General features: G+C 53.8%; 2 protein-coding genes across 6 annotated transcripts; both read left to right on the forward strand.

Moving 5' to 3' along the window:
• The first annotated feature begins 203 nt into the window (after positions 1 to 203).
• On the forward strand, positions 204 to 15397 carry LSR (lipolysis stimulated lipoprotein receptor). Of its 4 annotated transcripts, none has more exons than XM_063110787.1 (9): positions 204 to 291; positions 2284 to 2628; positions 7681 to 7800; positions 11254 to 11400; positions 13727 to 13888; positions 14027 to 14086; positions 14178 to 14309; positions 14538 to 15166; positions 15273 to 15397. In XM_063110787.1, the coding sequence occupies exons 2-9, from the start codon at positions 2373 to 2375 to the stop codon at positions 15306 to 15308; spliced, it is 1542 nt and encodes a 513-aa protein (XP_062966857.1). In that variant the 5' UTR covers positions 204 to 291; positions 2284 to 2372; the 3' UTR covers positions 15309 to 15397. The 4 variants fall into 4 exon arrangements, with proteins under 4 accessions (XP_062966857.1, XP_062966858.1, XP_062966859.1 ...); XM_063110788.1 differs by having other exon boundaries at positions 205 to 291; positions 2346 to 2628; XM_063110789.1 differs by lacking the exon at positions 204 to 291 and adding an exon at positions 962 to 1085.
• A 625-nt stretch (positions 15398 to 16022) lies between these two features.
• Positions 16023 to 26468, forward strand: USF2 (upstream transcription factor 2, c-fos interacting). 2 transcript variants are annotated; one of them, XM_063109847.1, is made up of 10 exons: positions 16027 to 16634; positions 16905 to 16951; positions 17064 to 17182; positions 17300 to 17500; positions 17934 to 18084; positions 18205 to 18292; positions 18583 to 18641; positions 25322 to 25416; positions 25585 to 25713; positions 25810 to 26468. In XM_063109847.1, exons 1-10 carry the CDS (start codon positions 16573 to 16575, stop codon positions 25897 to 25899), a joined length of 1041 nt encoding a protein of 346 aa, XP_062965917.1. In that variant the 5' UTR covers positions 16027 to 16572; the 3' UTR covers positions 25900 to 26468. The 2 variants fall into 2 exon arrangements, with proteins under 2 accessions (XP_062965919.1, XP_062965917.1); XM_063109849.1 differs by lacking the exon at positions 18205 to 18292 and having other exon boundaries at positions 16023 to 16634.
• The last annotated feature ends 941 nt before the right edge of the window (positions 26469 to 27409 follow it).

Below are 27409 nucleotides of genomic sequence, written 5' to 3' on the forward strand. Positions count from 1 at the left end.
TCCCAGGCCCCGCGCCTCCGTTCGGCCCCTTTAAGAGCCAGTTTCCGGAGGCCTGACCTGGGGGGCTCCAAGGATGCCCAGGGGCCGAACCACAAGTTGGGAACGTAGAGGGGAGGTGGCGAAATCTTCCGACGTAGAATTCCAACATTTCTTGGGCCTGATACCCCTCGGGCGTCCCCAAAGGAGCAGAGCTTTTCTTCTAGGGACTTCACTTGGTTCTTTAAGTCGTCTAAGTAGCAGGCACAAGAGGACCGCAGCGCCTCCCTCCACCCAGACCAGAGGAACCCCAGTGTGAGTGGAAAAGCCAGGCCCTACCGACGAGCTTCTCCCAGCCAGGACCTTGCTGAGGGCTCGCCCCTCCCCGCAGGGAGCACCTAGGCGGGTCCACCGGCAGCCCGGAGGGGGGGGCCGGGAGGGAAAAGGTGACAGCAGGGCCCGCCCCCTCTCAACAGGTGAATCACCCCAAGTAGGTCTCTGTTCTCATGGATTTCGGTCCGCTCGGCTTGGCCGAGCACGAGGGGGCCGCACGGGACCCAGGGTTTGCGGGGGCCCTCCCGACGGGCCGGTCACTTGGTTCCAGCCCTGGGGGCCGGAACGCACCTGGGCCATCCCACTTCCGGGGAGGGAGGCGGAGGAGCCCCTCCCCGCAGCCCACCCCTAAGCCCAGCCCTCGGCTCCCACCCTTGTGTACCTGGGCCGATCCATTCCTCAGAGCGCACAGGGGGAGGAGTGGCTTGGAGAACCTCGGTGGGTCCAGCAAGTTTCTCCCCGAAAGCTGAAAGCGTGCACTTCATCCACGTTGTTTCCGTTCACTAAAACTCCTAGGACGCGGCAGGGTGGCCTTGGAATAGGGACAAGGAACGGAAGCGGGAAGGGGAGGAGCGTTCACCCCTCCCGGTCTTGGTGCGCGCCGCGCCCCCTACCCTCCTGGTACTTGGCAAAGGACGCGCGGGCTCGGCGCGCCCAGACGGCCGTGATGGCGCTGGTAGCCCGCGGCCTGTCCTGTGGGCTGGCTTCCCACCCGGCCGCCGCAGGCCGGGGCGCGGTAGTCTTCGTGTGGCTCTTGCTCAGCACCTGGTGCACAGGTAGGGGTGTGGGGCTCCTGGTGCTGCGGAACGGCGGGAAGGCACTCTAGAAGGGGCAAGGACAGAGTTGTACGCGACCGAGGAGGCGGTAGAGCGAGGGAGGGGGGCGCACCCAAACTGGGACCTCCCGATCCTCTGGGTCTTAGGAGATCGCTGTGTGCCGGAGTGAGGGGAATTCCCCATCCATGTCGGGGAGTGCTTCCCCCACCCTTGTATGGAGAATGCAGGAAGTGAAACTCCGGAGCGGCAGGGAGAAAGGGACCCTTTGTGGGGCAGGCGCGAAGGACCGCCAGATCACTGGGAAAGGCTGGGGTCTTGGGCGCACTCCGAGATTTCTAAGTGTTAGGGTAACGGGGAAAGGACACGCTAGGGAGGGCTGGATCAGACTCTTCCTGGAGGGAGAGATCAAGAAACAGTGCCCAGGCCTCCGGTGGGTGTGGAATTGGAGACACCTCACCCGCCTCCATCGGGCTCTGGAGTATCTGTACGTGAGAGTCTGGTAGGACGGACTTATGCAGTTGAAACCATCTTCTGCTGGCAAGCTTTTACCTGGAAGGGATGTTTGTTTGGGTGGGGGTGGGGGGCTCTATCTTTCAGCAAGCACTTTTGGCGCATTCATTTGAGGTGGCTTTGCGTAGAGGAGGTGGGAGGCTGATGGAGATATTGTGGGGACTTTGGGGACAACGTTGGCAAAGCAGTTCAGTCAGACAACTCCAACCCCCTCCCCCACCCACTTCACAAACCCCCGGGGAACTTGGAACCTTTAGAAATTTGTTTTGAAGTGGGGCCTTGCAGGGGTGGGGGGTGGGGAGACAGGGGGCATCGCTCTGGCCATTTGGGCTTGCCTGTACAAGCCACAGAGAGATGTCCCTTTCTGTGAGAGTGGCAAAGGGAAGAGGGGACTGGGATGGTTCAGAGGCCACCGTCTGGAAAGAAGGATGGAGAGGACATTCCAAAGAATCTGGCCATGTGACCTTATACCTGCCACTTCAGCCCCATGGGTCTATAAAATGGGCATGATTATCGTAGCTAGTAGCTACCTCACCCGTCCTGGGGATTAAGGAACAATGTGTGCCAGGCGTTCCGTGAAACCATACTCTTGTGAGCGTCAAGCTAGATGACAAGTGATGTTGCTCATTCCTGTTGAAGCACCTCCCTGACCTCACAGTGATATCTGCTGACTCTCCTTTTGCCTCAGCCCCTGCCAGCGCCATCCAGGTGACTGTGTCAAACCCCTACCACGTGGTGATCCTATTCCAGCCCGTGACCCTGCCCTGCACCTACCAGATGACCACGACCCCCACAGTACCCATTGTGATCTGGAAGTACAAGTCCTTCTGCCGGGACCGCATCGCTGATGCCTTCTCCCCAGCCAGTGTTGACAACCAGCTCAATGCCCAGCTGGCGGCTAGTAACCCAGGCTATAACCCCTATGTGGAGTGCCAGGACAGCGTACGCACCGTCAGGGTTGTGGCCACGAAGCAGGGCAATGCTGTGACCCTGGGAGACTATTATCAGGGCCGGAGGATCACCATCACAGGAGGTACGTTGGGCGGGACGGGGGAGGAGGCAGGGGGTGAGGCTGGGCTTGGATGGTGGGGCTGGCTTCCTCCTGCCCAACCTGGATTCCTCACCTGGAAGCTCTTGAGCGCCAGTATCTGAAAGGACCGATGAAAGAAAGGATCCTTCTATCCATCCATCCATTCCTTTAACAGCAAAATTTATCGAGCACCTAACATGTACTGTTCTAAGCCCTGGGAATGCAGCATTTGACAAAATCATCAAATCACTTCCCCCATGGAGCTCACACTGCAGTGAGAGAGACAAACACAACATATACTGTCAAGTGCTTGTAGATAAAACTGGGCGATGGAGAGAGATAGGCAGGGGGTTCTGTAATAATACTAATAATATCAGCAATCAGAAGTAAAATTTATATGTGACAATTTATAAAGGGCCCCGTGTTTGCCAGGCTCTAATCCAGGTTTACATGGATTAGCGCATTCAGACCACACAGTAATTTAATGAATATATTATATTACTGTCATTTTACAGAGGCCCAGAGAGAGGAAGTGACTTGCATAGGGGCACACAGCTAGTAACAGAGCTGGGATTCTAACTCAGCCACTGTGGGTCTAGTCTCCAAGCTCTTAACCCCTTTGCTTGCCCAGGATGGTCAGCAAAGGGCTTACAGAGGAGGTGGCATGAGTAAACTGGAGGGACAAGAGATTTCAGTGGAGAAAGCCTACAACTTGCCAGGCACTTTACACATTCTCCCATGGAGTCCTCTCTGCCACATTTTACACTCGCAACAGCCGAGGCACAGAAAGGTTAAGTAGCTCATCTAGGCACACAGGAAAGGGCTGGAGTTGGGATTGGAACACAGGCAGCCCTGACAGCCCTTGCTCTTAACGATAATGGTGTCTACTGGTAGGAAGTGCCTGTTGAGCCTAAGAAAGGAGCAGTGGGGAAGTCATTCATTCATTTATTCATCCATTCATTTGGTATTTATCGAGTATCTACTATGTGCCACGAGCTGTTATAGGTGCTGGGGATAGTGTGGTGATCAGGATGGTTGAGGTCCCTGCCCTCAAGGAGATGACATTCTAGTGGGGTGAGCCTGGCAGTTAACAGGCAAACAAAGAGAGAGGAAGAGAATTTCAGACAGTACTAAGTGCTACAAAGAAAATAGCACCAGGTGATGTGCTATGTGGAATGACTTAGACACACCCACCTTAAGACCTCTGCGAGTGTGATTTGAGGAGGGCCTGGGACTGGGCCCTAAAGGATGTGAAAGGCAGAGAGGAAGGCAAGGGGTCGCAGGGAAGAAGTCTCCCCCATTAATGGACATATTCTCTTACTGTCTTAAACAAGGATTAGAGTTTTAATCTTGGGCATGGACAGGGGCAGAGGGGGAAGGGAGTATCCCTTTGCAGACCCCTAGAGACCAGGCTATGGAGCACACTCCTTCTTTCACTTATAGACCGTGTATAAAAGGCAAGCTTCCAGGGACTGATCCTGCCAATCCTGTTTCAGAGCAGGAACCAGACTTGTCCTAAATTTTCATGGGCAGCTCAGATCTCAGCATCCTGCTGTTCTTGAGGTTGGAGGGCCTCTTGGGGGCTCAACCCATACAGGTCCCATCCCCTCTAACCCAGAGACAGCTCCAGCCTGGACCAGGCATGACTGCATATCCCCCATCAGGACAACCCAAGTACTGAGGCAGCCCTTGAAGGCTGGCTGGAATCATGCCTCCTCTGCTCAGCCTAGAACTCCAGAATGACCCTGATGCCATATGGGTGGGGGCGGGGTGGGGGGGTACTTCATGCTCCACAGCCCTCACAGGCCCAGTCTTTCAAGCCTCCTTGATCTGAGCCACTGTTTGCCATGATTGGTAAATACCCATTGTGTGTCTGTTCTTTCAGGAAACCTAGTAGCCATGAGCACTTCCTCCATTTCAGCTTTGAGGATGGGGAAAATGGACTTCCTGGGGTCTTCCTAGGTTCACCAACTGAACTGGTTTTAAAAGTGAAAGTAAGCTTGGGCAAACCAGAAGGTTGTTTGCCCTGGGTGTCCCTCAGCTCAAGATGGATCCTGCCCCCCACCATCCTTCCCTGTTTGGGTGATGTGGGGTGCCTGCATAGGAGGACTTGTTTCTACTTCCTCAGGCTGCTTGGGCCGCATGTGCCCCCCACTCTCTGCAGCACTAGGGCACAGAGCCCTTGGGACCTTGGAAATCATGAGGGCCACCTCTTATCATGTGTTGATAAGGAACAGAGGCCAGAAATGTGGAGGCAGCCCAGCTTCTGTTCCCATTGGAGACCTGGCATCTTCTCCCAGCATCTGAAACGATGAAGCAGTGCCCAGCCCATGTGATCCCAGGGCCAGATGGGGACCAGGAACTGGGTGCGCCTTGCAGGAAGGGGGTGGACTCATGCCTTAGGATTGATCAAAAGAAGCCGGAAAGCTGTATTTTTTGTAGGTTTTGAAAACATCACACAGGCCAAACAAAATGCATTGAGGCCTAGATCCGGCCCATGAGACCCCACATTTCAATTCCTGACCTATATAATCCTTTGCCGTGGCAGGGGGTTCCTGTCTACCTCTTTCGCTTTGGTCAGGGACCAGCTCTTGAGCTCCAGTGTTGGAGAGGCATGGTCACAGTCTGACTTAAAGATACAGGTGGAAAAATGATGGGCCAGGAAGGCACTGCAGAAAATCTAGAGGACTTGGGAGAATGTAGTTTAGAGTTTTATGAGGATTCAGTGAAAGAAGATATGCAAAGGGCCCAGCACATAGTAAGAGCTCAATAAACAGTGGCTAGACGCCTGACTGTGGAGGGGAGTCTTGTCCTCCACTCCCTCATGCCTTCTCTGAAGGTCACCTTATCTGAAGGTCTTCCCTGCCTCCTTACTTACAATTGCATAACCCCCACCTCCATGCCTGGTACTTCTGTCTGCCTTGCCTGACTAATTCTCCATACTGCTTATCATCATCTGATACACAATGTAGTTCAACTTTTTATTTGTCTCTCTTTCCCAGTTATAATATGAGCTCTATAAGGGCAAGGATTTATATCTGTTCTCTGTAGCAGTGGTTCTCAAACATTGTGGTCTTAGGGCCTCTTTACACTTTATTATTGAGGTCTTCAAAGAGCTTTTGTTTTTATAGCTGGCAAACTGAGAAGAGTTTAAAAGTATTTTAAATGATAATAAACTCATTATATGTTAACATAAATAACATACTTGTTATGAAAAAAATAACCATGTTGCTGAAACCAAACAAAAAAATTTTTAATGAGAAGAGTGACACTTTTATATTTTTGCAAATCTCTTTAAAGTCTGGCTGAATTGAAGAAGCTGGATTCTCAAATCTGCTTCAGTCTTTCGTGATATCTATCACACGTCGTGCAGCCTCTGGAAAACGCCATAGTACACTCATGAGAGATTAAGGGGAAAGAGCAAACAATGTCTTAGTATTATTATGAAAATAACTCTGACCTCATAGAGGCCCTGAAAAGGTCTTGGGGAATGCAGGGTCCATAGATATGCCTTGAGAACCACTGCTCTCTAGTATACCAGATGCCTCAAATACTGCTGGAACATAGGCTGCACTCAATAATTAATTTGTTGAATGAATGAATCAAGTGCCCACTTGAATATTGCCATGTGCCCAGGATGGTGGAACTAACAACAAAAGCTAAGAAAGGTCAGCACGAGGAGAGAGGGAATTCCTTTCTGCTCCTGGCCAGGCACTGGGGACGCAGCAGTGACTGGGACCACGTTCTCACAGGGGCCATGGATGGTCAGTTCCTAGGGTGGCGGATATAGTTCATCAGCTGGTCAGGAGAGCCAGGCGAGCTAGGATGGCCAGGGAACACTCCTCTAAGCCAAGGCTTGAGTAACAAGAAGGAACCAGCTCTGAGCATGTCTGAAAGAACACAGTGCTGGGAAGACAGAATAACACTGGCACAAGCCAGGCAGCCCAGCACAGGAGGGGACAGTGTAGAGGCCGGTGTGTCTTGAGGCTAGTGAGTGAAGGAGATGGAAGGGATGAGGGTGGTGTGGGAAGGGAACCAATGGCCAGATCATGCCAAGGGAAGGCCCATCATGTGGGCCCAGGGAAGTTGGAATGATTTAGACAGACATTGTTGAAAGGAGGGTCTTCCTGTGGATGTGCAGCCTCCCTTCTGAAGAAGGAAGAAGGCGTGGGTTCTTTCTTTCCTTAAGCAGTTGTTAGGTGATCCCAGTGGGTGCCACGTGCTGCTCCCACAGAGGGTAGCAGGTCTATGGCGCAAGGTGGTAGAGGTAGCCAGGTCTGTGGGAGCCGGAGTGGCTGGGAAGAAAGTGGCCAGAAGCCGAGGGGATTTCCTGGCTGGGGTGCCATCCTGTCCCGCACAGGCGAATGACTGAAGGGATTTCACTAATTAGGGCTTGCGGAGTAGAGAGGAAACCGGATGTGCCGAAAGACTTTGATTAGTGGCGTAATTATCAGGCTCCTTGCGTCCCCAAGCTCTGGGCCTGACCTGGAATGTGGGGATGGAAGGGTGGGGGATGGACTAGGGAACTGGGAAGGTCTCTTGCTCCCACATGTCCACACCTGCTCTCTATCAGTGCCTGGGCATCTCCTGACATCTGGAATCTGGCCTATTTATCTCTGCCTCCTTAACTCTGGGCCCATGCCCCTGGGTCCACACTGGGTCTGTGACAGTTCACATCAGAGGAGTTAGGATGATGGATCTAAGAGGTGGTCCAGAGGATGGTTAGAAGTTGAAGAGCACAGGCTCTGGAGTCAGACTGTCCTAGCTCCACCACTGATAGCTGTACACCTTTGTGCAGACTAGGTCATCTCCCCAGACCTTTTGTCTCATCTACAAAACAGGAATGATAGTGCTACCCACTGCACAGATGTCTTGAAATCTGTGTTGAGTGTCGAGAATAGTGCATAGAAGGAAGTGTGCCCTTGGTAAGAAGCATTTTCCACTTGACTTACTGGCAGCCCCTAACCTCTTGACCCCTCTCCTGAGGTGCTGGGCCTGCTGGGGTTGGGCGCCCCCTCTCCAGAGGTGCATTCACACCATCTCCTCCTGACCCAGATGCGGACCTGACCTTTGAGCAGACGGCGTGGGGGGACAGTGGTGTGTATTACTGCTCGGTGGTCTCAGCGCAGGACCTCCAGGGGAACAATGAGGCCTACGCAGAACTCATCGTCCTTGGTGAGTGGGGCTGAGCCCTGGGGGCCTGGTTAGGGGGGATGGGAAACAGCCCCTTCTGCTGTCCCCTTGTGTGTGTTCACCCTCCACCCTCTAGCTCACTCTCTGGCTTCTGTCGCCTGCTTTGCTCTCCCCTCGAGGCGCTGCCAGTCACTTGGGCTTATCTGTGCCCCACACCCCAGGCAGGGGCCCCTCCCCCAGCGATGTTTCAAATCAGCCAGAGCCAAACTAAGAGTGGAGAGAATTGGGGTCCCTATCTCTTCTCAGTCTCATTTTTTAAAAATACAGACAGGGGCAGGGTTGATTGGTAGTGACGGAGGAGGGCTGACTGTGTATATAATTGGAAGGAGGCTGGTCCACTTTCTGCCACACCCCCCAGGGCCACACCCCAGGTCCCTTGCTAAAGCCCAGGAACATTGCCCTGCTGGGTGGCACAGTGTGGCATAGACAGTGTGTGTAAGTTTGAGTGTGGCTAAAAGGAGGTCAATTCCAGGCACTGAAAAGTTTTATGTTGCTTATAACGGAATACCTGAAACTGGGCAATTTATAAGAAAATGAAATTTATTTCTTACAGTTTTGGAGGCTGGGAAGCCCAAGATAAAAGGGACACATCTGGTGAGGGCCTTCTTGGTGGGGACTTTCTAGAGTCCTGTGGCAACTCAGGGTATCACATAGTGAGGGCCAGGTGCCTTTCCACATTTTCTCTTCCTCTCCTTATAAAGCACCCTGATAACCCATTAAACCATTTATCCAAGCATGGATTAATCCATGCACAAGGGCATAGTCCTCATGATCCAATCACCTCTTAGAGGCCCCAGCTTTTAGATACCATACTCGGATTTCCCACCCTTTTAACACTGTTACAATGGGATAAAGCTTCACTGAGTTTTGGGGAGACTGAAACCACAGCAGTGGGGGATCCACCAGCACTCCTGTCTGGCTGTGAGGCCTCCCTTTCGTGTGGCATGTGCTGTATGTGAGAGACACTGCTGGGTTATCCATCGCCATCGTCACCCATGTGTGAACGAGCACATGATGGGGAGCACACTCCAGGACCTTGTGCCATGCACCCAAGTTCACATGTGGGTGATGGAACACATGCACTGGTAACCCAGCAACCTTCTTGTGTCGTTTGGTAAAACGTACAGTCTGCCCCAGTATTTCTCAGAATTTAGTCTCAAACCCGTTTACACTCTAAAAAATTATTGAGGATCTGGAAGAGTTTCTGTTTAAGTTTTTGGGGGTTCTACAAGGGTACTTGACAATGTTCTTGGAAATAGAATTAAAAGGTAATATGAATCTTTCCATGAAGTTTTCGAAGTATTCTCATATCTATAGTTGCTTAACATATAGAAATTAAAATTGGGAAATTTTTTTGGCAGCTGGTCAGTATAGGGATTGAACCCTGGACCTTGGTGTTATCAGCACCACGCTCTAACCAACTGAGCTAACCAGCTAGCCCCAAACTGGGAAACTTTAAAGCAAAGATGCACAAACACTGCTATGGGTCCAATGTGTCCCCCAAAAGTTCATATATTAGAAACTTAATTTGTACTATAACAGTGCTAAGAACGTGGGCAATCCAATTATGATATTTGAAAGGTGGGGCCTTTAAGAGGTGATCAGATTGTGAGGACTGTGTCCTTGTGAATGGATTGACGTCCATCCACGGAGTAATGGGTGCAGTTCTGATGGCTTTAAAAGGAGAGCAAGTGAGGAGGTGAGCTCTCTCACACTCACCCATTCTCACCACGTGGTACCCTGAGATGCTGTAGAAGGCGCTCACCAGATGCGTTCCTCGGACTTTGGACTTCCCAGCCTCTGAAACTGTAATAAATAAATTTCATTTCTTTATAAATTACCCAGTTTCAGGTATTCGAAGCAACAGAAACAGACTAATGCATGCACACAGGCCATTAGCCAGGACAATGATGTCACCATGCGTCACCAAGCCTCAGGAAAACTCCACTGTACACTCATGGGAGAATGAGAGTGAAAAAGGCAAATAACATTTTAGTTTTATTATGAAAGTGGTTTTGGCCTCGTGGATAAGACCACAGAGCTGCTGATTCACATGCTTATACCCCCTCATGAGGGCACATGAGGCCATGGGTGTGAGCTCTGGAGAGAGCTTCATTTGTGTGGAACTGTGTGTGTGCACGCAGGCCCCCAAGATATGCTTGTGGGGACAGAACTCTGGTGGCACCTGAGGTAAAGCAGAGAATGGGTATGGAAAGTGCACAAGTGACAGAATGCATGAACTGAGACTGAACTCTGTAGGTCACAGAACCAGGGCCACATGTGAGTTTTATGGCCGTAGGCACTTTTGCCTTCATGGGCCCCTTCCTCCATTTATAAAATTTATATTTGTGTTGTTATTAAAACAATTCATTATTATACATTCAGAGTTATATATTTTTTTCAGATTGTAAAATAAAATTAAAACGTTTATGAGGGCCCTTGGGAACTGGGCCTACTATGCCTAACGGAACAGAACCATCTCTATCACATGCGGTGGAACCCTCTGGAGTGATAGGACCCATGTATGAGGAAAAGATGGAGTGTCCAAGCTGCCATCGAACCTTCAGAACTCCATGGGATATGTGTTGGAACCCTCAGTGTCATGAGGGAGCGGGTGGATTTTGTGATGGAAGCCTTCTGGAAAACAGCACCCACATCTGGAAAGTGGTGGAGGGCAGGAGCCACCAGCCTCTCCCCCACTTTGGGGCATACCATCAACCTGACCAGCCTAGATCTGGGCATTAGGGGCAGGGGCGGCCTGGGCTGGCTCTGGCCAGCATAATCTGCTGTTTCTCTTTTGTCCCTCCAGGCAGGACCTCAGGGGTGGCTGAGCTCTTACCTGGTTTTCAGGCGGGGCCCATGGAAGGTACGGGGGGGTGGAGTGCTGAGCGGGGCTTCTCTCAGGAGTTCCCACACACCACTTACCGCTTCTGTCTCTGGTATTCTCTCCCCGACCCCACTAAACATCGCTCGCTGTGGACCCTCCACTAACCCCGCCTGACTCCGACTCTGTGGCATCTAGTGAACTGGCTCTGGGCTGGGGGTGAGGTGGGCTAGGCTGGCTGTGGAGGGGCCTGGGGTGTAGGCAGGGGCTCCTGTGACTGGCGCCTGCAGTGCTCCTCGGGTGGGGATCTGAGCTGCTGGCTCTCTCTCCCCTACCAGAGGCTTTAGTCTGTGTTGCTCTGGCTAGGTCGCCTCTTGTTTTCTGCCTTATCCATTTGAAACCAGGGGAGGTCCCTAATTTGGGACTGTCCTGGGTTTTAGAGGGATGGGCGGCCTTCTGCTGCTGCACCCCGGCTTCTGGCATGGAGAAGCCAGCAAGGGTTGCAGGTTCCCTGATGAACAGTGCAAATAGCTCTGTGCTGCTGCTGGGCCTGTCCGTCCCCACTCTCTCCCAGGCCCCCTAGCTCAGGGCCTGGTCCCATCTCTTTGCAGACTGGCTCTTCGTGGTCGTGGTCTGCCTGGCCGTCTTCCTTGTCTTCCTCCTCCTGAGCATCTGCTGGTGTCAGTGCTGCCCACATACCTGCTGCTGTTATGTCAGGTGCCCCTGCTGCCCGGACAAGTGCTGCTGCCCAGAGGCCCGTAAGTGCCCCTCGTGTGGCCACCCCCACTTGGTCTCTCTTGGGTCCGAGGGGAGGCGGTGGCCATCTGCCTGCCCCCCAGGACAGTGCCACTGGTCTGAAGGTTATGAGGGTAGCAGTTGGAGAGAAAGTAGGCCAAGGAGGATCTATTATTTTAGATGATCATTTATTTACATCAACATTTAATTTATTTTTAATTTTCATCTGAGTTTTTTCTTTTGAGAGTATAATCTATGCATATGGTAAAAAGAAAACGTCAAACAGTGGAAGATACTATTCACTGGAAAGTAAAGCTCCCTTTAAAAACAAAATCTTAAGTGAAAAAGGTAAGAAACCAAACAAGGTTGACAGCACCACATAATTTAAACAAATTTTGAAAAGCACACACCCACACAAAGACTACACATTTTACACAGATACTAGGTTTAAGGACATACCTAGCCCATCAGAGTAGGCACTGTGGAGGGTGGGAATGGGAGTGGGACCAGAGCTGAAGAGGGGAATGAAACAGACCAAGCAGGAGAAGGGAGAGAGGAGGAAGTGAGCTCCCTCCTGCTGCTGCACACATCCCCTTTTTAGGGATGGCTATTGACAGTTCCTCAGTTTCCTTCAGGAGAGTGTCTGGAGAGACCAGCACCTCTGCGGACGGTCCAAGGTGCATTAACAGTAAAATACTCGGCAGTTGTTGCAAGCATGGGCAGCCGGAGGTCTGAGGCCTGGCTCCAGACCTGACCTACTTGAGTCTTTCCCTCTCTGAGTCTCAGTTTCCTCCTCTGTAAAGTGGGGCTTATGGCAGAGCTCACTGTACAGGGTGAGTCTGGGCATTTGGTGAACTTGTGTGTACAGCAGTTAGCGTGGGGCCTATAGCGTTGGCCTATATAAAATGTTCCACACCCGCTAGCTGTTAGATATGGTCAGCCTCAGTAGGGACTGGAGGCCAGGGTGCAGATTAACCCTGTTGTTCTTACTAGGTGACCTCAGTCAGCGTTCCCTTTCTGAGCTGTGTTTCCTCCTCTGTAAGGTCCCAACCTCTTGGAGCATTGGGAGCATGAAGGGAAGGCTGTACCTAAGTGCCCAGGACTGGCCACAGCTCAATCCATGCTGGCCAATTTTATGGTCATTGAACTCAGGGGTGGGCAACCTGGTTCCTTGAAGCATTGCTCCCCTGATAAAGTTCCAGTGCTCTCTGGAGGCTTATGCTGGCCGTCCCATCCCCTCTGTCTTGTCATTTTTAGTTAAGAGCTTCTTGCTTATGCAGTGGGTTTTAGCCTGTTTCACACGTGGGGGAGGGAACCCCAAAGGCTGCAGCCAAGTTTGCAGTTAACTCACTAAGTATGCCTGGGGCTGATGCCAGCACAGCAAATGCTGGTCACAACACCCCATTTCCTCCAACCTGAGGCACTGTTGCTCCTGACGAAGGAAGGGAACAGCATCTCCCACTGCCAATTATAAAATGGGAGTCACCTGACTAATGAGGGTACTTCTCTAAGCAGGGTGCGCACTAGCCTTGTGCTTCCCAACCAATGTGGAGGTGAAGGGAGCCTTTCTGAGTCCCGGGGAGGATGCAACTTGCCTAGGACCCAGAGGCTTTGCCACAGAACCTCTTGCCTCTTTCTGCTGGGAGAAGGAAGAAGGGTTTGCCCTTGAACTGTCAATCCTAGAGCCAGGTGGGGGGTGGGGCAGGAGTGGGTGGGGCCCATGAATTAAAAACACTAGAGGAGATATTTTGCTGCTTGGCTGAGGCAGGCAAATTAACTCGAGGCTCCTGGCTCCTGCTTCAAACTGACAGCCATTGCATCTGGGTCTGGTAAGGGAGGACCCAGAAGGCGTGAGAGTGGAGTGGGCATGGGATGCCCCCAGGTGTGACTCATTTTTCTAGAGCAAGGGATCAGCCACCAAAGGGAATACTTGATTACATATAGCTTGTGGTGGACCCAGCATGTGGGCTTTAAAGCGACAGCTTTGCCACTGTCACCCTGTAAGCCCACAGGCCCAGGGTAGCCACATCTTCCAATAAGGTGGCTGGAGAGTTGGAAATTTATGCAAAACCTTTTGATTGTCAAATGTTGGCAAACCACCATACTATCTCAAAACATACTGAACTGCCAGATTGGGCCCATGGGCTACCAAGGTGTACCCCATATTCTAACCTGTAAGGAATCAACAGGAGGTCGGGACTCAGTGAAGCTGACGTCCCCTAGCCTCCGAGACACTGCAGAACGAGGAGGGGCAAGAACCCAAGTGCAGGCCCACAGCCCTCCATACCATAGTGTTGGGCAGTGCAGCCCCTGCCCACCTTCTCATGCCGACTGTGTGTGTCCTCGCAGTGTATGCTGCTGGCAAAGCAGCCACCTCAGGCGTCCCAAGCATCTATGCCCCCAGCACCTACGCCCACCTCTCCCCTGCCAAGACCCCACCCCCGCCAGCCATGATTCCCATGGGCCCTGTCTACAATGGGTACCCTGGAGACTTCGACAGAAATAGCTCAGGTGAGGCCTGGGGGACGCAGGAGCCGCTGGGGTGGGTTGGGTTGGGCATTTGGACACTAAGGGGGCTGGGGGGGGAAAGGGCTGGGAATGCGGGGCTTGGCTCCAGGTGGGCAGCCACTGACAGCCAATCTCCCCCAGTTGGCGGCCACAGCTCCCAGGTGCCCCTGCTTCGGGACACGGAGAGCAGCATGACCTCTGGTGAGAACCCATGATTCCCAGATTGGACCTGCCTGTAGGGGAGAGGGCAGTATCCATCCTCCCAAACTGACCACCTCCACCCCATCCCTAGAAGTCCGCAGTGGCTACAGGATTCAGGCCAGCCAGCAGGATGACTCCATGCGGGTCCTGTACTACATGGAGAAAGAGCTGGCCAACTTTGACCCTTCCCGACCTGGCCCCCCCAATGGCCGTGTGGAGCGTGGTGAGCAGCAGCTTTGGGGTCCAAGGGCTCCTTGAGGCGGGGAGAGGGAAGCACAACTCCCTAATACGTGTCCCAGGATGCCCACTGCAAATCCTGGACATAGACTCTCCTTCCCTACTATGGGCCCTAGAGAGTATATGAGCCAAGAGGGTGACACTGTTGGACCGCGGGCTCCTGACATTGTCCTGGCCTCCTCCCAGCAGTCAGTGACACTCCCCTTCCCTACAGCCATGAGTGAAGTCACCTCCCTCCATGAGGACGACTGGCGATCTCGACCTTCCAGGGGACCTGCCCTCACTCCAATCCGGGATGAGGAGTGGGATCGCTACTCCCCCCGGAGTCCCAGGAGATGGGAGCAGGACCCCCCTGCAGAGCAGGCAAGGGGTGGCTGGGGAGCCAGGCGGCCCCGGGCCCGCTCAGTGGATGCTCTGGATGACCTCACCCGGCCGGGCTCTGCTGAATCAGAGAGAAGGTCTCCCCCAAGTAGTGGGAGGAGAGGCCGGGCCTACGCACCCCCCCGAAGCCGCAGCCGTGATGATCTCTACAACCAAGACGACTCGAGGGACTTTCCACACTCCAAGGATCCCCACTACGATGACTTCAGGTCTAGGAACCGCCCTCATGCTGAACCCAGGTCCTACTACCACCGGTCCCGGGACCCTCAAGACAATGGCTCCAGGTCCGGGGACCCCCAATATGATGGGCGGCTACTAGAAGAGGCATTGAGGAAAAAGGGCCCAGGGGAGAGGAGGAGACCTTACAGAGAAGAAGAGGAAGAAGAGGCCTACTACCCTCTGGCGCCTCCCCCTTACTCTGAGACCGACTCCCAGGCATCACGTGAGCGGAGGCTTAAGAAGGTGAGAGAGCAGCCCCCCACCCTGACTTTCAGACCTTTCCCAGACCCCTCTCCTCCAGTCTCCCCCATTCCTCCAGTTCACACCCTTTTTTCTTTCTCCCTTGCAGAATTTGGCCCTGAGTCGGGAAAGTTTAGTCGTCTGATCTCACGTTTTGTATGTAGCTTTTGTACTTTTTTTAATTTGAAGGAATAATGATGAAGCAGTTCCCTAAGTCTAATAAAATTTGTAATCACAAGGCCTAAGTCTTCAGAAGAGTTTGTTTTGCTGTGCGAGGTGGCGGGCCGGGCGGCTGCCGTGTGCCTGGGTCTGCAAAACGCCTCGTCCCGTTTTCTCCCCGGGCTTTCGTCCTGGGTCAAGAACCCAACCCAGCCGGCCTTCGGCCTTCGGCCTTCTGCCTTCTCCCTTCTCCCTCTCCCCAATCCAAGAGTACGTGCCCCACGCAGCCTCCGCCCAGTCCCTGCGTGCGCGCCCCGGCCCCGCCCAGACGTGCGCATGCGCCCCGGGCCTCCACCTTCGCGCACGGCCGCCGGGAGCGCGCGCGCGCGCCCCTCTCCCCTTCCACTCCCTTTACCCCTCCCCCACGACCTACTTTACTGTCTCCAAACCCGGGCATCCTGCCTGGTCCCGGAGACCTGAGCCCCTTCTCCGGGTCTGCCGGTGTTCCATCAGGGTCCGCGTTCCACCCGGGCAGCGCGCGGCGGGCGCCGGCGGCCGCGAGAGACGGTAGCTGCGACCTCGCGCCCCGCCGAGACCCGAGCCCGCGCGCGCCCGCCACCATCGGAGACAGACCGCGCGCGCGCTCCCCGGGGGCTGCCCTCCCCCTGCGCGCGTCGGTCCGGGCTCGCGCCGTCGCCGTCGCGCGCGCGCAGCTCAAGTAAAGGAGGAAAAAAAAGGGGGGAAAATAGAAAGCGGCGGCGGCTGCAGCACGATCCGCCGCCGGACTGAGGCAGGCCGGGCGGCGGACGCGCGAGCCAGCGATCCAGGGGAGAGGCGGTGGCGGCCACCCAGAGCGGGCCGTGTTAAAAAAAAAAAGTCGCGGCGGCGGCGGCTGCTCAGGGAACGAGGGCCGCGTGCAGCGGGCGGGGGGCGGCCGCGCTGCGTCCTGGAGCTCAAGCCGCCGGGAGACGGCGGGCGGGCGGAGGCGGCAGCGGCAGGAGGAGGCGGCGGGTGCAGGAGCGGCGGCGGCTGCGGCGGCTGCGGCGGCGGCGGCATCTCCTCCTCACATGACCCCACTGTTTGTCCCCGTGATCAGCGCGAGCGGCTCCCGTGTCTCCTCCGTCCCCTCCTGCCGCGCGGCGTGAGCGCCGGGCTCGGGGCCCCCCCGGCCGCCCGCCCCCTCCCCTCCCCTCCCTCCCTCCCCTCCCCTCCCCCCCGGGCTACGCGCCCCCCCCACCCCCACCCCCCCCATGGACATGCTAGACCCGGGTCTGGATCCCGCTGCCTCGGCCACCGCTGCTGCCGCCTCCAGGTAAGAGCGCCCGGCCGGTCCGTGCCCCCGCGAGCCCCTACCCCGGCCTTTCGGCCTGGTGGCCGAGCCGCCATGATCCCGAGCGGCCGCCGGCCCAGCTCAAAATGGAGGCCGCGAGGGAGGGGGGACCCGGTGCCTAGTGCCCCCAGCTCCCGGCCCTAGCGGTGCCCCCAGCCCGGACCGGGCCAGGCGGGATGGGGGCCTGCACCTGGGCCAAGGGGCGGGGGTGCGAGCGGCTCTGACCCGCTCTTCTTCCTGTCCTCCTCGCAGCCACGACAAGGGACCTGAGGCAGAGGAGGGCGTCGAGCTGCAGGAAGGTGAGTGCTTGCGGGGACCACCGGGGCTGCGGCCCGCACCCGGGGAGGAAGCTGGGGGCGTCCTGGCCCGGCGCGACTGCTGACCATCCCCCCTACCCTCCTCCGACCGCAGGCGGGGACGGCCCTGGGGCGGAGGAGCAAACGGCGGTGGCCATCGCCAGCGTCCAGCAGGCGGCGTTCGGCGACCACAACATCCAGTACCAGTTCCGCACAGAGAATAATGGAGGACAGGTGAGGGAGCGAGTCCGGCATGTCAGCGGAGGGTTGAACGGAGGGTCGAGCGGGCGGGCTGGGAGAGGATCGGACCTGGCCCCAGCGCCGGTCTCGCCGCTCTGCCGCCCCCTGCAGGTGACATACCGCGTAGTCCAGGTGACTGATGGTCAGCTGGACGGCCAGGGCGACACGGCTGGCGCCGTCAGCGTCGTGTCTACAGCTGCCTTCGCGGGGGGGCAGCAGGCTGTGACCCAGGTGGGTGTGGACGGGGCAGCCCAGCGCCCGGGCCCCGCTGCTGCCTCTGTGCCCCCAGGTCCGGCAGCGCCCTTCCCGCTGGTAGGTGCCCAGCAACCCCTGGGGGGATGGAGAGGGGACACCGGTTTTGCTCTTGGGGAGCCCCGGGGGTGGAGCAGGTGGCACACAGATGGTGTCTTCAGGCCATCAGGCAGTATGGGATCAAATCTCTTGTGCACAGGAAAACCTTGGGTGAGATCTCTTGGAACACTTTTTTCTTTCTTTCTTTTCTTTTTTTTTTTTTTTTATAAAACGGGGATAATATCTCAAGAGGAAAGTCAGAGTTAGAGGTGGATTGGCTCAGAAAGTGATTGCAGAAAGTTCCTGAGCTGTTTGAGACACAGGACAGAATGCTACACATAGAGAGGTTCCTCACCCCCCACAGAGATGCAATAACGTCAAACATAGCCACAAGAGAATGGGATGGGGGGAACAGAGATGGCTAAGGGCGGACTCTGTGTCCTCCTACTCCCAGGCTGTAATCCAAAATCCCTTCAGCAATGGCGGCAGCCCGGCGGCCGAGGCTGTCAGTGGGGAGGCACGATTTGCCTATTTCCCAGCGTCCAGTGTGGGAGATACCACGGCTGTGTCAGTACAGACCACAGACCAGAGCTTGCAAGCAGGAGGTAAGAAGAGGAAGGGGCCAGGTGGAAGGCAGGAGCGGCAACAGGCCTAGCAGGGAGGGAAGCCCCCCAACCACTTCCGACTCTGCCCTGTTTTTGCATTGACCCCCACTTTCCCTGCAGGCCAGTTCTATGTTATGATGACACCCCAAGACGTGCTTCAGACAGGAACACAGAGGACAATTGCACCCCGGACACACCCCTACTCCCCGTACGTGCAGGAGACTTGGTCCCAGGAGCAGGGGACATGGGAGGGCCTGGTATTGGGGCCGAAGGAAAGTAGAGTTTTCTGGAATAGAAGCTGGGCAGTTCAGTACACAGTAGGCACTTGGTGTATTTTTTGGCTTGCTTCTGTTTCTCTAGTACAATTGAAGAAAGTACCATTTCCTCCCTTTTTCTGCACACGGATTTATCTTGCAAAGATAATTTTCCAGTCTGTTTAATGAGTATTTGGACAAATGGGCCTGAGATAACATGTGCCCATTTTTTTCCCTCCTCTAGGAAAATTGATGGAACCAGAACACCTAGAGATGAGAGAAGGAGAGCTCAGCACAATGAAGGTAAGGACAAGGTGGTACGTCTGGGCCAGCCTGGGCCACCATGGCCTCACAGGTTTAGCCAATCCTGGTGTTTGGAGTCACAGATGGGGAGGCTGCTCTAGCCCGTTATTGGGTATGCTTCAGGTGCTCAGGAGGTGTTGAATGCTGGAAAGGCAGAAACTGAAGAAGAGTACAGCATCAGGAACAGATAGGCAAGGGGCATGAACTGGAATCGGCCATGTGTTTTGTAGTGCCCGGCTAATGATTTTGAATTAATGGCCAGCTGAAGTAGCAGACTTCACATTCACATGTGTATTTCCTGCTCCTCTTGAAAACTTGGGTTGATCTGGCTGGCCTGGGTCAAACTTTCCACATGGCAGCTGTCACACTCACGTCTTTCATTTCCATGCCTACCTGTCCTCCAGAAGTAGTTCTGATCTGCTGGGGAGGCAACTGTAGGAAGCTGTGCCTCTGGCTATCTGAGGCTGTTTGCCCTTCCCAGAAACACCAAATCCCATCCAAAGGTCCTTTTGGCCCTTGATGCTGTCCCCTAGTCACACCGTCTCAATCAGTAGTCACCGTGGTGGACATAGCATCATGCAAGTGCTGGGGGAGCACTTACACCCAAACAACCATCACTCAACAAATATTTACTGACTGTGGATTCCCGGCTGAGCAGCATGGGCCCTGTGCCAGGTCTGGAGCCCGGGCTGGAGTGCCAGGGAGGCTCAGAGCAGAGAGAGCTCTTTGGGAGCTCCTGTCAGGGAGAAGGTAGCATAGGCTGGAGGGGGAGGCAGAGTGGGTCAGGTTGCTTTAGGGCATGCTGGTTTGGGAGTGGCAGAGGTTACATGTAGAGCACCTTGGGAGGGGAACTGGAAGGGCCCGGGAAGGCCTTGCATGTCAGGGTGAGACCCTGAGTCCTGAAGGTGTCTGATGGGGCTGGGGGATTGTGGCCTATGTAGTTGTGTTCTAAGCAGCTCACTGAATTCAGGCATTCATTCAACACATACACACTGTGTGCCAGCCCCTGTCTTAGGGCACATACAGCAGTACAGCAGATGATAGAACAGATGAGGTCTGAGCTCTCACAGAGTGGTCCCTCTGGTAGGAAAGAGAGAAATGACACATGGCTACAATAGGAAGTCAGATGGCATGAAAAGTCACATGAAGGAAAATAAAGCTGGGTAAGGAAATGGAGAGTGACGCTTGCGGTGTGCTCCAAAGGCCTCTCTGAGAGGTGACTTGTGAGCAGAGGCCTGAATGGACCTTAGGGAATGAGCCAGACAAGACTCTGGTGAAGAGTCCCAGGCAGAGGGAAGAGCAGGTGCAAACACCCGAGCTTGGAGCTGGAGCAGACTTGGCGCATTAGAAGAAGAGCAGAATTCGGGAAAGGAAAGAGGAAGTTGGTAGGGTTGATGTGGGGGTGCTTCCAGGGCCAGGTCACACAGGGCCTTAGAAGAAGCCCTCCCAAGGTGGATGTCCCTGCTTCTGGAGTTTTCAGTGTGATTGGAAGCCAGCAGAGGGGTTTGGGATGGGTTGCTGATGGTAATAGTGGTGGGAAACTAGAGGCTGGGCAAGCAGGAGGTGACTACAGGTGCTGGACCTGAAATACTGCAGGATGTGAAAGAGGGGAGTAGGGGAGAAGACTCCAGGGCTGAAGAACCACGGTGCATTAGCTTGTTTTCTCTTCCTAAGAACAGAATACCTGAAACTGGGTAATTTATGAGGAAATGAAATTAATTTCTTACAGTTTGGAGGCTGGAAAGTTCATGGTCAAGGGGGTACATCTGGTGAGGGCCTCCTTGATGGAACTCTCTGCAGTCCCTAGGAGATGCAGGTTATCAGATGGTGAGAATGGCAAGAGTGTTTTTTTACCTGCTTCCTTGTTCTCCTTATAAAACCACTAGTCTACTCCCGGCTACCCATTAAACTATTAACCCATTAATCCATGAGTGGATTAATCCATTCCTGAGGACAGAGTTCTCCCGATCTACTCACCTCTTAAAGGCCTCACCTTTCAAATACTGTGGTTGGCTTTCCGACCCTCTCACCGCTGTTGCAGTGGAGATCAAGCTCCAACATGAACTTGGGAGACATTCAAACCACAGCACAGGGTTTCATGCTGCAGTCCAGTGGCTTTGAAGGGCAAGGGTGAGTCTGAGCTTGGTTTCAGGGTGTGGTGAGTTTGAGGGGCCTGCAGTGGGGGCTACCCGGGTCGTCCTGGCTCGACCACTTTCCCGCCATATGGCTTCAGACTAGTTCTTCATCTCTGCCCTTGTGTCATCCTCTGTAAAATAGTGTTAACATGATTACCCCAAGTCTCCTAGTGAGGATTCAGCAAGTTGAGATGTGAGACGCCCCCCAGCAAAGTGCCACTCAGTAAGATTGAACTAAGTAACTCTTGCAAAGCCATCCGGCCACCTCCCCTCAGCCTCCCCTGCCTCTCCCTGGATTAATCCACCTCCACGCAGTCTTTCTCATCCTACAGAAAGCAGTCTTTCTAACCCTGCCCTTACACTCCAGCTCTATTCTACCCTCTCTCTCCTAACCTGCAAAATATTTGACCCCCATCTGCCCGTCCTCCCTGTACCCTTGGCAGTCTGGCTCATTTCTGTACCAAAACAGTTCCATTTAAGGTTACCCATGGTGACCTCATTGCCAAATCCACTGGCTTCCTTTCCTGTCAGAGTTCCAAGCATCTGACCCTGCCTATTCTCCTCCTTTTGGGAACGTTCCTTTCCGCTCTACGCTGTCTGGTTCTGTGCTCTGCTTCTCCTTCCCCACCTACTCCTGGAGCAAGGACCCCCTTCCCCCAAACTTTTACCGGGAAGCTTGTTAATTATCAACGTCTCCAGGGCTCTCCCAGGAGGTCCCAAGTGAATAGGTCAAGTTCCCCAGGTGATTTCCCACATTGGGCAAGTTTGGGAAACTGCTTTAGTTGATGGTGTTTCTTAAGGTATTGCCCTATCTTCCATTTGCCTCAAATATGACATGTGAGGCCCAAGGATGGCCCTTAGAAGCTCTCATTGGTCAGCATCCCCAAAACTCTATCCCCAGTTGTAGGTGTTCATCATTTCTCTATTCTCCGGAAACTTATGTAACTCACAAAAAGGTGAGAACTACTTTTTGCTGTCCTCCAGGGTTTCGCCACTACCTGGATCCTGGTAATGCTCAAAGCTGTGTTCTACTCTGTTCTTCTCTCTGAACTCAAGGCCCACATTTTGAACTGCCCATTCAAAATCTCCATCTCTGGATGTCCTTGAGGCACCTCAAACTCAACTTGTCCAAAGAGAACTTGCTGTCTCCCCTCCTCAAAGACTCCCATGCAGCATTTCTCTTTCATGAGCAGTGAAAAGCACACCTGTCAGTTACCCAAGCCAGAACCACTTTAGACTGCCCTCTTCTTCCTGCATGTCCATAAACCGTAAGATTCTGTATTGAAGTAGGATTCCAGTCAGCATCTTTTTCTCCTTTTTTCCTTTTTCCCGCCACTTCTTGGTACTGCAGGAACCCAGCCTGGAGTTACTAGCTCAAAATGCCTGCAGGGACCTGAGGGAGCGGTGTGTACTCGGTGTGTCAGAAAGGGGTGCCTTCCCCGTCTACCCCCAGCACTATGAACTGGGGCACCCCTTGCTCAGCACCAGCCCATTGCTGCTGGGTCAGAATTTTGGCCCACTTTTACCAGAACCTCTAAGAGGCCTGAAATCTAGATCTTTATATGAAATCTGATTTCAAAATGCTTGATTGAATTGCTTTTTCTATTTCATTGATCTCCAGTCTTAATGTTACTAATTCATGCCTTCTACTTACTTTGGGTTTAATTTGCTGGGTTTTGTTCTTTGTTTTTTATTCCCCCTGTAGCTTTTTGAGGTTACTTTAAACCTTTCTTTTTTCCTGATACAAGCCGTTACAGTTGCAAATTACACTCTAACACTGCTTTAGCTGCATTTGGATATATCATGTTTTTGTTATCTTTCAGTTCAAAATAGTTTCCAATTTTTCTTGTGATTTCTTCTTTGATCCTTGGGTTATGTAGAAGTATGTTGCTTAATGTACAAATATTTGTGGGTTTTTTGGATATCTTTTTGTTATTAAGTTTTAATTTAGTCTGTTGTGGTCAGAGAACATACTGTCTATAGTTTCAGTTCTTTGAAATGTATTGAGACTTATCTTATGGCCCTGAATATGGCCTAGCTTGGTGAAAATTCCAGGTGCAGTTGACAAGAAGGTATGTATATCTGTTGCTCTTGGATGAAGGGTTCTGTCGGTGTCCGTGAGGTCAAGTTGGTTGAGGGTGTTCAGGTTTTCAGATGGTTGATGCCTCCCACTGTATCTGTGGATTTGTTCATTTCTCAGATTTTGCTCCTAAATTGTGTTTTAAATGCCATGTGGGTGTAACTGAAGTGATTCTGTACTGTGGATGTGGCCTTGGTCTTAATGGGTCTTCTTCCATTTCAAATGTACTGTAATGGTCTTCCTAAGCCACAGGCCCAGCCGTGTCACCACCTGCTTAATGAAGGCCTTAGACTCAAGGGGCTAGACCTCTAGAGGAGGAGACAATGAGTTGCAGACCCATGAGCAGAACATTCAGGGCCTTGACAGCCTGTTTTTACAAACTTCTCCCCCTCCCCCATCCTTTCACTTCCCCCTCAATGTATTTTCATGTCACCATTTCTAGGATCTTGCCACCTGTCTGCCTGATGTTCCTTCTCTCAGGAACCAGCCCAAATGTTTCCTAAGTCTATCTCTGAGGGCTCATCCTACCCGCATCCCATGCAGAAACCATTGCGCCACCCCTGACATTCCCTAGGCTCTTTGTACAATCTTCAGTTGTGACACGTAGGTTGTGATGTCGGAATCACCTGTTCACATGCACTTCACAGTGGTGCCATGAGCACCAGCAGGACAGAGCCCGGGGTTGACTCCCCCGGACTCCTGCCTCATGGAGGACCCTGCACGTGATAGGGCAGGCAATAAGTTTTTAGGAATAAACGCAAACTTGAAAAGATGTGCCACGTCCTCCGTCCCTGCCCTGGTGTGGAAACCTTGTGAATGATGCATGCTGCCGAGGAGCACAGCAGGCAGTGCTGCCAGGCCTGGGCGGGACTCGCCTCTGCTGCTGCTTTTGGCCACAGAGTTCCCAAAGACTGAGATGTGGCTGTCCTTGGTGGCAGAGTTCAGCTCACCATCATGGTAATTGGGTTTTAAGCACTGGTGCTGGGCCCGGACAAACCTCAGTACCGGTCACCCTTCTTGTCATGGTACTGGGAAGGTTTCAGAAGCAAGGGTGGACAGCGAGAGAGGAAGAGGGGCCAGTGCATAGTGGTCGAAGAGGGAGGAGGAGAGTCCATGTCAGCGGGTCATGTCACTCAGGCCAAAGTGGGCGGCACTCGGAGGTGGAGAGGGGCTTGGTTTTGTCAGCAGTAATGGACAAAACCAAGGGAAGACAGTGGGGTTTGCCTGGTAGTGGGCAATGAGTGTTGTTTGAGGGGATGGCAGGGCCAGGGGAGGTAGTAATCTTGGGGTGTGAAGAGTAAGGGCCACACTCTTGCCCGCCCCTCCTTTCTCACTCTCCCCAGTACCCCCCTCCCACTTGCTGTCACCACAGTCTAACCCTTAGAAAATGTCCCCATGCCTTCCTTTCCTTCCACCTAGCTATAGGCCTAGTCTCCCTCCTCCACAAACACCACAGACATCTTGAGCTGTCCTGGCAGGGGGATGAGGGGATGTGAGGTAGGAGTTGGAGAGTAACTGGGCTTTCTTTTGTGTCCCCACAGCACCTAGTACTGTGCTTGGAAGGTAGTGAGAGCTGCCTTGGGAGAGCCTTGATTCAGTGGGCCTCCAACCAGGGCTCTCGGGGTTCGGTGCATAAAGACCCCAGGCTGGTGTCACAGGACATGATATGGCTAGAGAGAAGGCACATGCTCTTGTCCGCTGGGGGCAGCTGCCACTCAGCTGGCAGAGCTTATGTCAGATTGTGGAGTTTTCTGAAATAAAACCACAAATCTGGGTTTTTCAAGTGAAATCTTCCATTAGTTTGCCATCCCTGGCCTTCAAGGTAGGGTTCATGTTGCTCCTCAGTGAGCCGATGCCCTATGGGGCCAGGCACCTGAGCCACAAGTGCCAGTCTGGGCAGCTGGCACTTGCTGGCCGGGCCCCGGAGAAAGATTTTAAGCAGGGGAGACAGGATCAGACTTGGATTTTAAAGATGAGGAGAAAAAATGAAATCACAGGGCCCAGAGTCTCTGGGGGGCCAGGGGAATCAAATATAGGTGCTGTGGAGCTCGGGGAGATACTGAGTCCTATGTAGAAGGGCTCTGGCCTGTTCTTGTCTCACAAGAATATGTGCCCACTGTGGCCAGATTTCATTTTTCAAAAGAAGCCAAAGTTGCCAATTATGAGTGAAATTGCCTAATTTTTAAACGTTGACAAAATTTTAAAAATATACCAGGCAGGCCAACAAAACAAAGTCCCTAAGGGTGTGGGGCACCCGAGGGTCAGACTTTGTTCCTCTGGAGGAGCATTGTGACGGTGGTATGGGAGCTGGCTGCCTGGGTTCAAATGTGGCCCTGCACTTCCTAGCAGTGTGATCTTGGGTGGGGCCTGCACTGTGCCTCAGTTTCCTCAGGTCTAACAGCATCTGCCCCATGAGGTAAACTGCTTAGGCTGTAAACGTTGTTGTTGTTGCTATTGTCCTGCAGTGGAGCGGAGGCGAAGGGACAAGATCAACAACTGGATTGTCCAACTTTCAAAAATCATTCCAGACTGTAATGCAGACAATAGCAAGACGGGAGCGGTGAGTGTCCCCTGCCCCCTCTGGCCAGGAGGCCACCTGACCCTCAATTGCTGCAGTGGGCCAGTCCCCCAACCCCTTCCAAAAAGTCTGACTGATATTGGATACAGAAGTTGTCCTGGGGCAGGCCAGTGGGCAGTGCTCACTCCAATGCTTTTGCTCACCCCCCAGAGTAAAGGAGGGATCCTGTCAAAGGCCTGCGATTACATCCGGGAGCTACGCCAGACCAACCAGCGCATGCAGGAGACGTTCAAGGAGGCTGAGCGGTTGCAGATGGACAATGAGCTCCTCAGGCAACAGGTGGGTGCCAGGGCCTAGAGCTGGGTGGGGAGCCCAGGAACCCCAAGACATAAGGAGCCAGCCCCTGGCTCCCTTGTCCCCTGTCATGTCTGCCAGATCGAGGAGCTGAAGAATGAGAATGCCCTGCTTCGAGCCCAGCTGCAGCAGCACAACCTGGAGATGGTGGGCGAGAGCACCCGGCAGTGACGCCTGCCCCCACTGTGTAGCTGCCTCCGGCCTCTGCTGCCCCCTTCCCCAGCCCTTAGCACAGAGAGGGACACACGCCCCTCCCCCAGCTGCGTTTTTTATAGTAGATTTTTAACAAAAATGGGGAGAAATATTGCATTTCTGTGGATACAGCGCCCACCGCCCTCATCAACTTGGAAACGATATCCTCCTTCCCCATCTGTCTTTTTCCCTTCCCCTGGCCCTCATTTAGCCCCCGTACTTCTAGTGGTCTCACCAGGAGGCAAGAGGGAGGAGGACAGAAGCCCTCCCATGCTCCGCTGCCTCCTTGATCTCTAGAGGTACTGAGACAGGTGCTTATGGGAAGGAGGGGAGCCTTTGGGGGGGGGCAACCCCAGGGCCTGGACCTACGCAGGGAGGCCATGTCCCACCCACCCCTTGTTTCTGGATCCCTGCTCCCCTTTGGGGGTGTGTGTGTGTGTGTGTTTTAATTTTCTTTATGGAAAAATGGACAAAAAAAAAAAAAAATAGAGAGAGAGAGAGAGGTATTTAACTGCAATAAACTGGCCCCATGTGGCCCCCGCCTTGTCTGTTTGTGTCTGTTCATCTCAGGAGTAGGGATGGGTCCTGGGGTCTGTGCAGAACTCCATGAGGGCAGGCCTTCGGCTATTGTGTCAGTGGCTGTGTGCCAGTCCCTGCCACCCCACACCACCAGGTACCCAGTCTTTTGAGTGAATGGGTGGAGGAGTTAAGGAATCCATATCCTCTTCGAGGCCCTAGGCGTGTGGATGTGAGTTGGGGGGTGGTGGGAACTGGGGTCAAGGACACGTCCATGTTGGAAGAGAGGCTGGGGTCTTCCATGTCAGCAATTCCTGAAAACAGGACTGGCTCCTGGCCCTGCCCTTCTGGGCTGAAGCTGTCCCCTCTGCACCGGCCAATGGTGGGGCCTGGCCTTGAGCCCCCCACCCCCAGGGAGGGCAGATGGCCAGGAAGCTGGGCTTGGCCCGTCAGCCTGTCGCCTTGCACTGTGGCTCTGGCGCCTGTGCTGTGACCCCTGCCCCTGGCTGATGATGAAACCTTGGCCTGAGCTGAGATGCAGCGATCCCTGACAAGGCTGGGGGATGCTGCCGTACTCCGTGTGGGGGAACCTGCAGCCACTCACTGGACCGTGCCTCATCTGCAGCCTCTGCTCAGTCCCATCCACTTCCAGGGTCTAGGCCTGCCAGTCTGTCACTTTGCAGAGCTCTCTACCCTGCCCACATCCCAAATGCCCCAACTAGTCTTTTCCTTCTTGTCAAGGCCAACTTTGAGAGGAGCCTACCATGTGGAGTGAACGGGAGATAGGTAGTGGGGAGCAGTCCTCGCTCCCCACGGGCCTGTGCATTTGTGTAGTTTTGAGCAGGCCTTGACAGCGGTTCTGGAGCCAGGAGGCAGTGTTCACTCCTTGACAGTATCATCCCTAGGCTCTGGTGATAGGATTGACACCAGATGGCCCTGAAGTGAGTCAGGCAAAGTGGCATAACAACCAAGG

Source organism: Cynocephalus volans, chromosome 10, assembly GCF_027409185.1.
Source record: "Cynocephalus volans isolate mCynVol1 chromosome 10, mCynVol1.pri, whole genome shotgun sequence".
NCBI lineage: Eukaryota > Metazoa > Chordata > Mammalia > Dermoptera > Cynocephalidae > Cynocephalus > Cynocephalus volans.